We start from the raw sequence: 13,405 nt of genomic DNA, 5'->3' as shown, positions 1-13,405 counted from the left end.
TAGCACTTTAATTTATTAATAACTTTACCTTATTTCTTTCAGATACATATGTTATTACAGACGCTTCTATTTTTTACTTCAACAGTCATACATTGTTCATCTTACTCAAGTCCTGGATTTCTCATTAATTCCTTCTGTCTTTCATTTTTCTGTTTCAACATTGTGACATCTGTACGCTATCATGGTATTAACAATATTGCACTGTTGTACAATATAGAGCTTTAACAGTTACTCATACTTAAGCTGTTGAACAAATGGTTTCATTTACAAAGCAGAGCAAATGTTCTTATTTGCTGATGTCAGTGTTCAATTTCAGTTGCAAAGTGGAAAAAATAGAAGCATATTACCTTGCCTTATGTCAACACAGCTTTGCAGACAGTGGATTTGTGTAGAAGTTAGCAGCCTGACTGACATAAGCTGTGTAGGCAATAGGCAAGAGAAGAGAAGCTACCTTAACTATAAAGTAGCCTTAAAATGTCTCACATTAACATCTAGCTTACGTGCCTGATTTAGAATGCTACTGAATCAATGTATTTCTCTAGAGGGCATTTTTTCTCTTACAAGTCATAAAATCTTTAGTAAGAGCACAAGAAGTTCAGATTGATAGTGCAGGTATCTAAGCTGAATGCTTAAAGTAAGTGTAAATACTTTTCTTTGATCTTCCTATTTTGTTGCAAGGCCAGTAACCTAAGTAGAAAAAAAAATCTTATATAATTTAAACTGATTACCTTTTACATTGAAACTATTGAGAGATAATTTAAAGTTCTTTTCCAAGATTAGCAAGTTTGGTTTACCATTGGGGGGGTGGCGGGGGGGGGAGGATAATACCTACTATGGCCAGTTTTCTAACGTTCAAAAGTATACCAGTCATCTCATGTCACATGGTTTCAAGAAAGTTGATGGAATACAGTATAACTCATATTAGTGAGATGTATGGAGAAAAGTTAGCATAGCTGAATTTGATTATTTAGAAGTCTGAAAAAATCTTGGAGCTAATTTCCAGGTACATATGTTCAAAAGTGTCTGATCATAGAAGCTTTTTGAATCTCACCAAAGTTCACTGAATGTTTGGTCAGCTGAGTTGCTTCTGAAAGTACCGTTAAATACCTGTTTGCACCTTTTGTCACTTTAAATAGTTTCTGAAAACCTTTTTCCTCCGAGTTTTTACATGTCATTAATTAATAACCTGAAAGTGACACTACACAATTTTTTCAAAACTGCTTCTCTCTTCTCTTCTAGAGGAATGTCTTGGTGTTCATCTGTACAAGTCCTTTTGACTTGCATGAGTAAACTTTTATGTTTGTCCTATGTTCTTTATTTTTGTTTGAAGTTCTTGCTACCTTCTCCTTAGAGATATTTATATTTTTCAAATTTTGATAAACTCAAGCTTAGTTTTGTCTTGCCACTTTTACATATACTCTATTGATTAGAATATGACTACTGTTATGGCCACAAATATTAGCTGGCAGTGAGCAGCATTTCTTTATGTATGTGCTTTTGGTTTGTTATTATGAAATGCTGTTAAGGAAGGAAATAATCTACTCTGCAAGCTACTTGATATTTTTCTTCCCTGACAAAACTTTGCATATGTAGTATTAGCATAGGCATTTTTTTTTTCCCTTCACAAGCCAGTCTTGGCCTTTTTATGGTCCATGCCAAATCTCCCGTTAACTTACTGATAAAAAGATTTAGATCTGTGGGAATTTCATCATTGAAATGAATTATTTTCAACTGTGGAGAAACTCTTTACATATTTGCCACATTGTGGCCATCTAATTCAGAAGAATCACCTCCCATAAGGAAGTAGCAAACATGGCTTTGCCCCCCATGTCTAATAAAAAAAGAGGAGGATTATATCTGTAATAGGAGGTGTATGCTTCTCTACTGTGCAGTGCAAGTTTTTAGTGGTAATCATTCATCTATGTGTATGATACTGTTTGTTTGATTGCTTTGCAAAATTAGAAGCCCTATTTTCACAATTTTTACCCTCAAATAACTCAACTGGGTACAACTGAAAAAAAAATCCAAATGTTCCATGCCAGCTTGAATTTAGGTAATCTCTTTCAATGCCAACGTATTGGCTGTGTAAAGAGGCAACATACAAATCCTAACTGTTGCCTATAGTTTTAACAAAATGTGGATGGTATTCAAAAATCTACTCATTTCTACTCATTATCAATAGGAGAGAGTGTGCTTTAGCTCTATTATCAGTTATTTTAAAAGCACTTGACCCCTGCTGAAAATATTAGATAATTAGGAAAGTTAGGAAAGACCATTTGTTCTGACAAACATGTTCAAATTAGACCAATAAATACCAGTCAACATTCAGTATTTATGAAAATCTGTTTATCTCCATACTTGCAAGTCATTTATGATATTAGTGTGTTCTCTATTTTCATCTGTTCTTTTTACATTTCTAAATATGAGAACTTTTTTTACTATGTCTGTGGCTCTTTGGTTTTGGGTTGTTTACCTCATCAAGAATATTGTGTATTGGTTTTTTGCCTTTCCTTCTGTCTGACTGTCTATGCCATTGAGAATGACTCCAGAGAAGCAAGTGGTGCCTCAGAACATAGCCTTTAGTTTTAGAAGATTTCCTAAAAAAAAAGAAAAAAGACCCCACAAAAGTTCTGCCACTTGCCTCATTTAGTTTAGTTTCAGCCATGATTTTGTTTCTCAAAACACAGTTGCTAGTATAATTCAGTACTTGTATTTAGAGTGGCTTAGAATGCATTTTCAGTTTATGGGATGAAAATGAACCTCAGCAAAGTTGTAGTAGGCAATTTTATTATTGCTTGACTTCCTCACACCTATGCATGTAAACACTTTAGTATGAAGCAAATTATGTTTAGAATTTTTCATTCTGTTGCAATCAGTAGCAGAAAGGTTATCTTTATCCTTATTGTCTTGTAATAGCGTTTTTCAGTTGTTAGAGTACTGTATAGATATTTAAAGTGAAAAAAAGTGTAAAAATTCTGTAAAGTGTTTCCAAACTGTAGGAACAGAAGACACTCAAGGACTTATTGCTGTTACTTCCCTCCTCTAAGACTGCACCAAATCAATCTAGCCTATTCCAGGGCTATGTTAATAAAACTATTCTTAACGAATATCAACTGAAAGATTTTGCAGAGGCTTAGGTAGCCAGTTCCACTTTGTAGTTACCTTAATTATTATTGCTTCACCCAAGACTTAACCCAGTTTTGTTAAATTAGAGGTTTAACAGTTATTTCTGGATACAGAATACAGCAATTATCCTCTATATATGTTAATTATATGTTGGGCAATTGCTATCATGTCCACTACTCATCAGTAATGTATTACAGCTTTTCTGAGAGCAAGCTGGGATGCACTGTGTGTACTTTATCTTCTTTGTCATTAGCAAAAATGCCTGGACATACTTTCCCTTTTCTTTCCTGTCTTTTATATCATTATTGATAAAATTTGCTGCTTAGAATCCCCATGGTCTTCCCATACTGATGATACACACTTAAAGCTAACCTGAGTGCTTAGCTCTTATTAAATATAATGGTAATTCTGCTTCAACTATTATACATTTTTAGATAAATCGATTAATAAAATATGTGGAGATGTGGAGTTACTTTTTTAATAACATAGACATCATTATTAAACTTAAAGATAATTTAAAAAATGAATATATTATATGGAGTATGATATGGAGAATATTACCAATAGGAAAGCTGCTGCAAAAGTCTAGGTGAGCAAACTTCTTTAACTGAAGCAACTCTGTAATTACCTCAAGTGTTTTGGTAGCTTCTTTGTGTGCAGCCTATTTTTTATAAACTTGGATGTCCATTTTGCTTGTCAGAGAGTTCACAGTTGACACACAAAATTAATGGTTCTTTAAGTGAACTTAATTTTGATACATAATATACAGTGTCAATGATCAGAGGTTAAAAGGCAAGCTCTCCGAGAAATGAATCATGGCACATAAAGCAAGGTCAAAATGAGTCCTTCCAAATCTGTGTTTTGAGACCATGCATCCTGCATGCTATTGAGAGCTCTAAACTTTAAAAACATACTCTTAGTTGGCTAGGAGCACTTTCCTGATGCATTTCAGCTGTGTAACTTGCATTCTGGTTCAAGCAAACATATGACTGGTTCAGAAGTTTGGGGTGTTTTTTTTTTTAAAAAAAAAATTGAAGTCTTATTTAATGAACGGCTAAAACTTGAAGTAGCACAGTGCTGGTCTAATCATTCTGGAGTCGGGCTATCAGAAATATTGCATGGAATCTAAAGTAATGTGGATAGAAAGCTTTGTGATTTATGTGTGGTCTAAATGGGAAGCAGGCTTCATGAAAAAAAGAATTCCTGAAGGGTGGAAAGTAACAGAAAAGGAATAAAGTTGATAATGCAAAAACTGTCTGTGAGCTTCAGGACAGTGTATATTTACACTATTTGCAAAAAAAACCTATAAAGAGAGAAACACTAGACCAAGAATTCTGGACTGATTCACAGTCACTAACCAGAGAGCACTGTTAGTTAAAACACGTTTCCATCCCAACAGTTTATGACTGCTTTTATATGAGTTTTCTTTCGAGCATCAGTGTAAGAACAGACTTGTGCTTGACACACCTTGTGTTTTCATTCAGAGTCTGGTATCATGATTCAAACTCTTCTTGTTCTATGTCAATATGTGTAAGACCACTATCGAAATGAGTTTTAAATTAATCTCATAAATGATGCGATACTGTTCCCTTGGCAATGACTTAGAAACTGATATTCTGTGTGTGTGTAATTTTTTACTTTTCTTTCTTTCTTTTCTTCTTTTTTTTTCTTTCATGATGAGCATAGAGAAAGAAAACCCCATTCTTTGTTTACTGATGTTTTTTCACGGAAAATGAGTCCTTGTTTGATACTTTAATATTCTTCCTCCTTCAGGGAATTTCTGTTGGGAAAACTATTCTTCCTGATGCAGCAGGGTTTTGGCGATAAGTTTCAGCACACCCTTGCTCTTATTAGGATAAGTTAGGCCTGCTGGTCTTAAGGCAGAACCTTGCAGTCCTAAAAGAAAGAATGGAGATGTATGAAAAATCCCCTTCTTAGGCTTCATCTACTGCAATAACATTTAATAATAAATATTTAATGGTCTATATCTTTACCTGACAACATAAAAGAGAAAAGGGAAAAAAGGGAAATATTTTGGAACTCAGAACGTTAGAAGAGACATTATTGGACACTGATTTTAAATATATTTTCCTGTCATGTGAAATTAACTATGATTATCCGTGTTCCACATTTGCTTAGCACAAATTCTTCATGGAAACATTATTGAAAGTCTTAGAAAGCTAAAACTAATAAAGAATGCAGCAGCTGGCTTGCTAATGTTATTAACTACAACAAGTAAAATACTATTAGTTTAATATTTGTTTCTACACAGAAATAGAAATTTTATCATTTCTAAAATAGACTTTTAGGGTTTTTTATGTTAGTTCAGCACCTTCAGTGCAAGTATCTTATGGCTAAGTACTTCTATTTCATTTTAATGTAGCTTTTTCTGATGTAACTTACCAGTATAACAAAAATATCTCAAATTTAAATAACTTAAATTGACCATCTTACATTAAAATAATATCAAATTCTGAAATAGATACATACTGTCTATTTCCACTGAAGCAATTAAGTGTGACTTGTAAGCAACTCAGTAATTTTCAATCCTGTGTTTGTAGTTAATCCCATAATTGGGTTTCCATTGCAATTCAGTTAATTAAACAGTGGATTATTCTTTTTGGTTCTGATGGATATCTTACAAAGGACTTGTAATAAGCTGATTTTGTAAGCTGAGAATAAAGAAACAGAATACCAAAACAGGAACTTATTTCTTCTGCAGTCCACCTTGCATATAAGAACAATAAAGTCCAGCACTGCTGTAGTGATAGTCTTCATAAATAAAGTCAAGAAATAATGGGAAAAAAAAAAAACAAAACAAACCAAACCAAACCAAACCAAACAAAAAACCTCATACTACATGCAACAAATTCATAAATACGATGGAAGGGGATTTTTGTATGTTTCTTGGTTGATTTTTTTTTTCTATTGGATTCTTTCTGTTTTTCATTGTAAGCTTTAACAAAAGTGTGTTGGGCTTTTTTTTCCCTTCTAGTTTATGAGTTACCTTGGCACGCTCAGCCATGTCATAGAAGCTGCATACATGAACATACTTATTTTTCTAAATTATTTTCCCATTGACTTTTTGCCATGGGTGTAGTAGCGAAATTAATGTTCAGCCTGGGATGTTTTGGGAGAAGAAAAGCTCAATTACAAACTCAGAGATTTTTCAAATTCTGTACCAAGCATGCTCATTCCTTTTGCAAGTTCATTTTCAAAACTCCCTTGTTTGGGTGTCTTTATTTCCTAATTTCTGTTTTGAGAGGACATGCAAATATTAACCACTACCTTTGGCATAATAGCAGAAGCTGGTCTTCAGTAAATGTAAGGTTTTATTGCTCAGTCTTTTTGAAAAAAAAAACAAAACCAAACAACCTATAATTAACAACTTTTCTAGGAAATAGAATGTACTGACTATCTAAGATAGGTCTAGGTATATGGACTCAGGGTTGAGCCAAAACAACTGACCAAAAATACTTTTTTTCCTTTGCTTTTTTAGTTATTCTACTGACTGTGGTGAAAAAAGTCCTTAAGAAAAAAGGACACTTATTTTACCTCACAATTTCATATTACTGTAGCTCTGCCACATATGCATGCCTCTGAGTAGGCAACTAAAGCAAGATTTACTGGGAAGTTCTCTGGATTTCTTGCTCTCTATGGGTTTCTTGTTCCTCATGAACATCTAGGCCCAATTTTGTTCAGTGATGGGCTGTTTTATGTGGTTTTTCAGTTTGGTTCTTGCTGATGTATATTCTTACAACAATCTGATTGGAGGAAGACTGTTTAATGTGCATTCCCCTGGTAGAGAACTAAGAAGCAGAGATTAAGTTACTATCTCAGAAGTTATTATTTCTAAGGAGAGGTATTATCCATCTCTTAAAGGTAACTGAATGAAAACCAAAATCCATTTAGCCTCATCCTTTACTTACAAAAAGGATTTTCTTGCTCTGCCTCGTTTCATAGAAGGATGACTACAGCCTGTGTGTGATGTTTTAATTAGAAAGAATGTGTCAGAGTTGTAGCTGTAGATGCCCTATATGAATTTCTTAAATCTTTTACAGCCCTATTTTATATAACTCTGTGCTCTAGTTTTCATATATTCCATATATTTAATTTTATGTGTATGGATATTTGTAGAGGTAAATATAATAAACTGTTCAAGTCAGGAATATGAGAAGGAAAAAGATATTCATCTTGTAGAATTATATTGTCCATTGTTTCCGAGTCACCTAGCAAGCAGATCTGCCTTGCCTAATATATGTTAGGAAAAAGAAAAGGTACAGTCAGTATTCCTTTTTCTTTTATTCTCTCTCTTTTTTTTTTTTTCATTTGTAAAACTGCAAATCTTGTCATTGTATAAATTAATATGAGAATGTTTACATTGTTTTCACAATCCTTGAGCTGATAAATCACTTGGGAAAAGATTATTCATTAAGAAGAGAAACTTCAAGTTGCATCTGTATCACATTGTCAATTTATTTTTTACCTTTGTTTAATACTACAATATACTGGAAGAACTCCCAGAATAATCCAGAGAGTTGTCAGACTGTGTTTATTTTAGAAAGAGTTCTGGTAATTTTTACATGGAAATCTAAAAAAAAATGTGAGGGATGCAGTGATTTCTTTTGCTGGTATTCATGGGGATTTTCATTGTTCCTTTTATTTTTCTTTTCTTTTTTCTTTTGCTTTTGCTTTTGTCTGTAGGGTTTAGACTAGGTTGGTCTGTTCTTGTTCTCATTCTTAAAGATGAAATTTTAAAGATGTTTCTAAAAATACACTGAAGATTCTGCTGTTTCCTAGAACTGGCAAAGAGGCTGAATTAGTTTATAACTTCTGATTTACATTCTGCTATTTCAGACTTGACTCAAGTCTTCTGGTGCTCACATCTGCTTTGATTTCTATGTAGTCCTTGAGACACAAAAAATTAATTGAGCAGTTGTGTTTTTTCAAGAATGCCAAACACATGAAAGGTAATGTAAGAGAGAAGGTATAGCAGCTCATATCTATAACTACAGTTTGTCTAATTTGTTGCTTTTGACAAATTAACCTTGACTGGCAAATAATATTTTTCAACAATAGAGCTTTATTTACAAGAATTATATATTCTTTTTCTTTCTCTTGCGATATTTTAAATTTCTGAAGTGTTATTCTGCTAATAGTAATGGTGCAAGTTAGTGTAATTTTTTTTTATTGATTCCCATAGCCTAAATCTGTGGTAACTTGAGGGTGGGTAAATCCCTGGCAAACAGATAGTTTTAGTAAGGTTAAAATATTTCCTTTATTATTTCTATTTCAAGATTAAAGGTCCATTTTTATAAATGACTTGATAGTCAGGCAGTCTAGTTATAAAAAAATATAACTACTATAGCATTCTCATTAATAGTATAAATGCCTCTGTTTTCCCAGTGCTTGCAGAAATGCCTACCTCCATGTATGAAGGATTAATTCTCCTGTTCATTGTGCCTAGTGTGTCTGCAGAGACTATGAATAACCTTTTGTACCAGTGGACTCTCTTCTGCTGGACTCTTAATATAGAAAAACTAATGTAGCAAGAAGTAAAATTCTGGTCTCTTTTACCCAGTAATTTTTGTAATCTCTTAACTTGAGAAGCAAGTCAATGCCAGTAATGCTTCTGTAACTAATATTTCTATTTAAATATCCTCTTCTTTAAACCCTCCACAGGTACATGTCACATTGACTTCAGGGAGTGTTCTATAAATTCAGAAGTTGTGAATTTTGCACATATGATGAATGGCATAGACGACATATTTGTTTCTTGTTCTTTAAAGGAAATAATGAAAATGGGAAAGCACAGTTTAATGAAACTAACTGATGGTTGCTCTCTTCTTTTCTCTTCTTTTTCTTCTGTTTTGAGAATTGACACTTTGCCATGGTGAGCTCTGGAGTAGATGATAATATCTTTTATGATAAACATATCTTTTATGTTTTCCAATTTTCATTCCAGTCTTACAGCTCTTGATTTTCAGATATTTATCTCCTGAAAATAAGTTTTTGGTTTTGTTTTTTTCTGTGTGTTGTGCCTTTCACTGTTTCACCCTCCAGCAGGGAATTGTTACTACGGTATAATAGTGTGAGGAATCTCAGTGAGAGAAGTTCTCAAAAGCAGAGCAATAACCCAGCCACCTACTTTAAGGTCAACTTTAGATAGTGTGATATTGCAATGCCTAAATTTTGGTATGTGGTTACAGCAAAGTGATTCAGATAATCAAATGGCAACAAGATTCCCAGTTCTGTAACTGAAGACTATAAATGACTATTAAGTGACATTCAGAAGGCTTGCATATTAAGTGATGAACTGAACGAAACTAGTCCAAAAGAAACACTAGGCATAGAGATAGTTCTGAGCTTCTGCCCTTCTCTGGTAGTTGGACACTTGATGCAGGTTACTTAGATACTTTGGCTCACTCATGTTCAGAACCTAGTTTCATCTTCTGAGGATAGTAACCTAAATGAATATTTAAAATCATAGAATTATGCTTTACAGGGAATATGGCTGTCACTGTTGGCCACCATTTGCCTACTAAGTTAATAGTAATAGCATTTTCAGGATCCAGGAAGCCTTTAATCTAAAACCAGTTGATGTAGTTCCAACTTGCACTTGCTATTTTCCAGAAATGGACCTTAGTAAGTGGACTAAGGGCTAGATTTGGTTTAGAAATCTTCTACCATTTTTCTTAAGGATTATCTGCCTTGCATCCTGGAATGCAAGACCTGGATTACTGGTGAGAGTATGCAAGAGGAAAGCTAACTCTATCCATATAGCTGTGACATCCAGCCCAGAGGCATTGTATATTATGCCTGTGTGGGTTTCTAGTCTGAATATTTTAATTTGGCTTTGAAAGAGCAAGAGGATGCTCCTGTGTCACAGGTTTTCCGAATTATTGAAATCACAACTGCTCCTGTCTAAGGAAGGTGTTGTCAGATGTTTATTAAAGAATAAATTGCAAGAGAATAAAATACTAACTACATGTAATTAATCAGAAGAAGAGTAGTAGGTCTTTGAGAAATCTCATATTATCTGTATCAAAAGATATGTTACTTTGCTTGGTGATTTTAGCAGGTGATTTTATGTATGAAAGCTATGCTATCTGTTGACTCTTGTAAAACAAGAGGAAGTAGATTTTCTTTTGTACAAATAATAATAATATATATTTTAAAAATGCTATGCCCAAAGCCTCTAAAAACCTAGCCTTCTGAGGGGGCAGGCTTCAGATCTTTTCAATTATGAGATAACAGAAGAACATAAGTTTATAAAATAAATGAGAAAACTAAAAGATTACTACTTAGATGTTTTTAGTTCTACAACTATTCCTTAGCATGTGCAAATATGTTCTGATATAGAATTGTAGAATCTCCAATATCAAATCTAGGTTTTAGTATCAGGAACAAAAGTACACTGAAATTGCATGGACCTTGAAGGAAAGTAGCCTACTAATATCAGGCAGCTTGGTAAATCTTGTATTGTATTTGACACATTATTTACAGAGTTGTCTGCTTGTTTGTTGTTACTTTTTTTTTCCCTTAAAAATACTATGTATTTTCAGGTTGGATGAGTTAATTGAAATATTTCTTAAAGATAATGACCCTGATAGCACTCTGGATGTTGATGCTGACATGCGCAAGATCAAGTATTGCTTCATTCACATGAAGGTAGATATTTTAAACACAGATGGAAGTACAGCTGGCACTGAAAATAGCTTGAGGACATTCATGATTGAAAAGTGTCAAAAGAAATGCAATACAGTTGATAGGGATTGCAAAAGGGTAAGGGAATTGAACTGTAAAGTGCATGGAGGACTGATAGAAATTTGAAATTTAGTTAGAAAAATTCAGCAGCATTTTGCTGAAACCCCAGAAAGGATCTCAGCATGCAATAAATTGTAAGAGAGCACAGGAATTTATTGGAATCCACAAAGACATGTTATTTGTATATGGTTAGATGTGTCCATCTGTATTCCCAGCATGATGGAGACTTTATTTTGGACAAGCTATGTTGAAACAGATAAAGGATAAAAACAGCATATCCCTGAATCTGTTACACTAACTCTCCCGACGGTGTTGTAAACCCTTCTAAATCATCACACAAACAAGATGCAGTTAAACTAGGAAGAACAAGTGAAATTAATAGGGAAAGCAACAGAATATAATATATACTTTTCCATGTTTTGGGTATAGTTTTTCAATATAATAATTTATACCTTCCTGATCTTAACTTATTGTCTTTAAATAATTAGATTTTAGTCATATTGTTAATATTGAAAGCTCTGTAATACTAGAGAACACTGGAATTTATGTGTAGAAAGAGTAAGGTAAATTGTACACTTGATAATGAAGATCAACAAATACAACCTGCCCCATATTTGACACAATGCATATAACTGGACAGACAAATGGTGGCATGATTTTGTTTTGTCAAGAGTCTAGAAAGGCCTTACCTTTTTTACAGCTAGACAGTCTCAAAGTAGAATAAATACATAGCTGGAAGTAAAGTTAAGAGAATGTGGTTTTTTTGTTTCTCCTAATAGCAACTAATGAACCATTCAAAGAATTCTGATCAAAAACTGCTCTCATCACACATCTCTGAAGAAAAAGACACTAACAAAGAAGCAGGAGAAGAACTGGAAAAAATGAAAAAACTTCTGCAGCAAAGAGACAATGAAATCAGTATCCTTTGTGAGGAAAAAAAAAATATTTGGATTTGAGCTGATCTGGCCACAATTATTCTTGTGTATATGAGATAGACCTTAGCTGTATAGAAGGAAATTCTCTCTGCTGACCACTGTGTTAAAGCAATTACTCAGTTCCCAACTTTTATGTGGCAGGAGTTTTGCTTTGCACCTGCTTCTATTTCAGTTGTGACCCAAACCAAAATCCTGGATCCAAGCATCACTTAACTTTAGAACAGTCCAGCCAAGATACAAATACTGTGCATAAGGCCATGCCTAAAATCTCCTCAAGCAAGTTAAACAATTTTTTAGAATGAGAAACCCTGATACTATATAAAGACCAATTTATTACCTTACAAAGAATAGAATTTCCTGTAAGTGTTATTTTTAGCCAAATGAAGTGCTACTTTGAGGACTATTGGGCTATTTGCCTTTAGAATAGATAAAAAACAATGTGCTTGTGCTTGAAAGATATATACAGCTTTTTTTGCAGAAGTACGAGGAAGAAACTTGTGTAAATCCTTGTTAGAGTTATAGAGGAAGAATATAAGACTTTGAACTCAAAACTGATTTACAGAGTCTGCAGCTGCTAAGTGACTGCACATCATCATAAAAAAATTAATGACAAGTCTAATGTAAATAAATGGTGGGAATATACTTCCAGTAAATACTTAGTGGTATTGGAAGAAATTTTCTAGAGACCTGTTCTGCATTTTAGTAAACCTTCGTATTGTGAAAATCTTAAAGATACAAGGTACTTGCCAGGCTACCTGTAAGTTAAGGAGTTTTTTTCTTTTGTTTAGAAATGTTGTTTATTACAGAATTTAAAAAATAAAAAAGGGAGTGTCACACTGGCAATAGGATACTAGAGTTTTCATTCTTGTTGATCTGTAAATGTTTTTTTTTTTTCATTGAATGGGTTCAATTGTGTTCAAGCTGTGAATTTGTTACTGTTTAGTAAAAATGAACCTGCTGTTTGGAGAAACTAAGGTGGATGACTACAATTACACAGAATATGCCCAACTCCAAATTCACTTTCACATATAGGCTGTTGCTTTAAAGAAAAGAGGTTTTTAATTATTTCCTTAACTTATCTTGCAGATATTCTGGTAAATATGCTAAAACATGAAAAAAAGAAAGCACAAGATGCTCTTTTCCAGCTTAATGCTGCCTCTGCTGGTTCTACAGTCTTGGAGCGGTCTCTTTCTGTAAACTTGGAAGAAAATCGGAGCCCATCTAGTTGCTTTAGTCTTAAAGAAGCAAAAGATTTCAGCTCTTCAGTTCACAGACTACCTTTTCTTCCCAGAAAAACAGGTTAGTGTAATTAATGAAGTGAACAGTTACTGGATGATTATAATATGATTTACAGCATATCATTCAAATGTGTACAGGAACAGAAACGTTTTATTTTCAATATCAGCTGTATTGTGCTAATTCTGTATCCACAAATGCAGGGATTTAAATTTATAGCCCTCTTAAGTTGTTGATGGCTTTTACAAACTGATATGAATACCCTGTTGAACAGTCGTACAAAACCAGAGTATAAATTCAGTTGCGGGCCCTTGAATCTTTGAGTGAATTTTCAGAAAAGG

At 33.6% G+C, this 13,405-nt stretch overlaps 1 protein-coding gene across 1 annotated transcript in view; it reads left to right on the top strand.

Annotated features, from left to right (window-relative positions):
- LOC104518225 (kinesin-like protein KIF6) overlaps positions 1 to 13,132 on the top strand; it is a gene marked incomplete at its 5' end in the record, with an annotated part of 70,408 nt that extends 57,276 nt beyond the window's left edge. Inside the window, 3 exons of the mRNA XM_010164466.2 lie at positions 10,692 to 10,797; positions 11,673 to 11,811; positions 12,915 to 13,132. Of these exons, the coding sequence (XP_010162768.2) occupies positions 10,692 to 10,797; positions 11,673 to 11,811; positions 12,915 to 13,132 (463 nt within the window). The remainder of the gene's footprint in view (positions 1 to 10,691; positions 10,798 to 11,672; positions 11,812 to 12,914) is intronic.
- Between the last annotated feature and the right edge of the window lie 273 nt (positions 13,133 to 13,405).

Source organism: Antrostomus carolinensis, unplaced genomic scaffold, assembly GCF_000700745.2.
Source record: "Antrostomus carolinensis isolate BGI_N321 unplaced genomic scaffold, ASM70074v2 scaffold10933, whole genome shotgun sequence".
In the NCBI taxonomy this organism is placed as follows: Eukaryota; Metazoa; Chordata; class Aves; order Caprimulgiformes; family Caprimulgidae; genus Antrostomus; species Antrostomus carolinensis.
The sequence above is the reverse complement of the archived record's forward strand: the minus strand, read 5'-3'. Positions and strand labels throughout refer to the sequence as shown.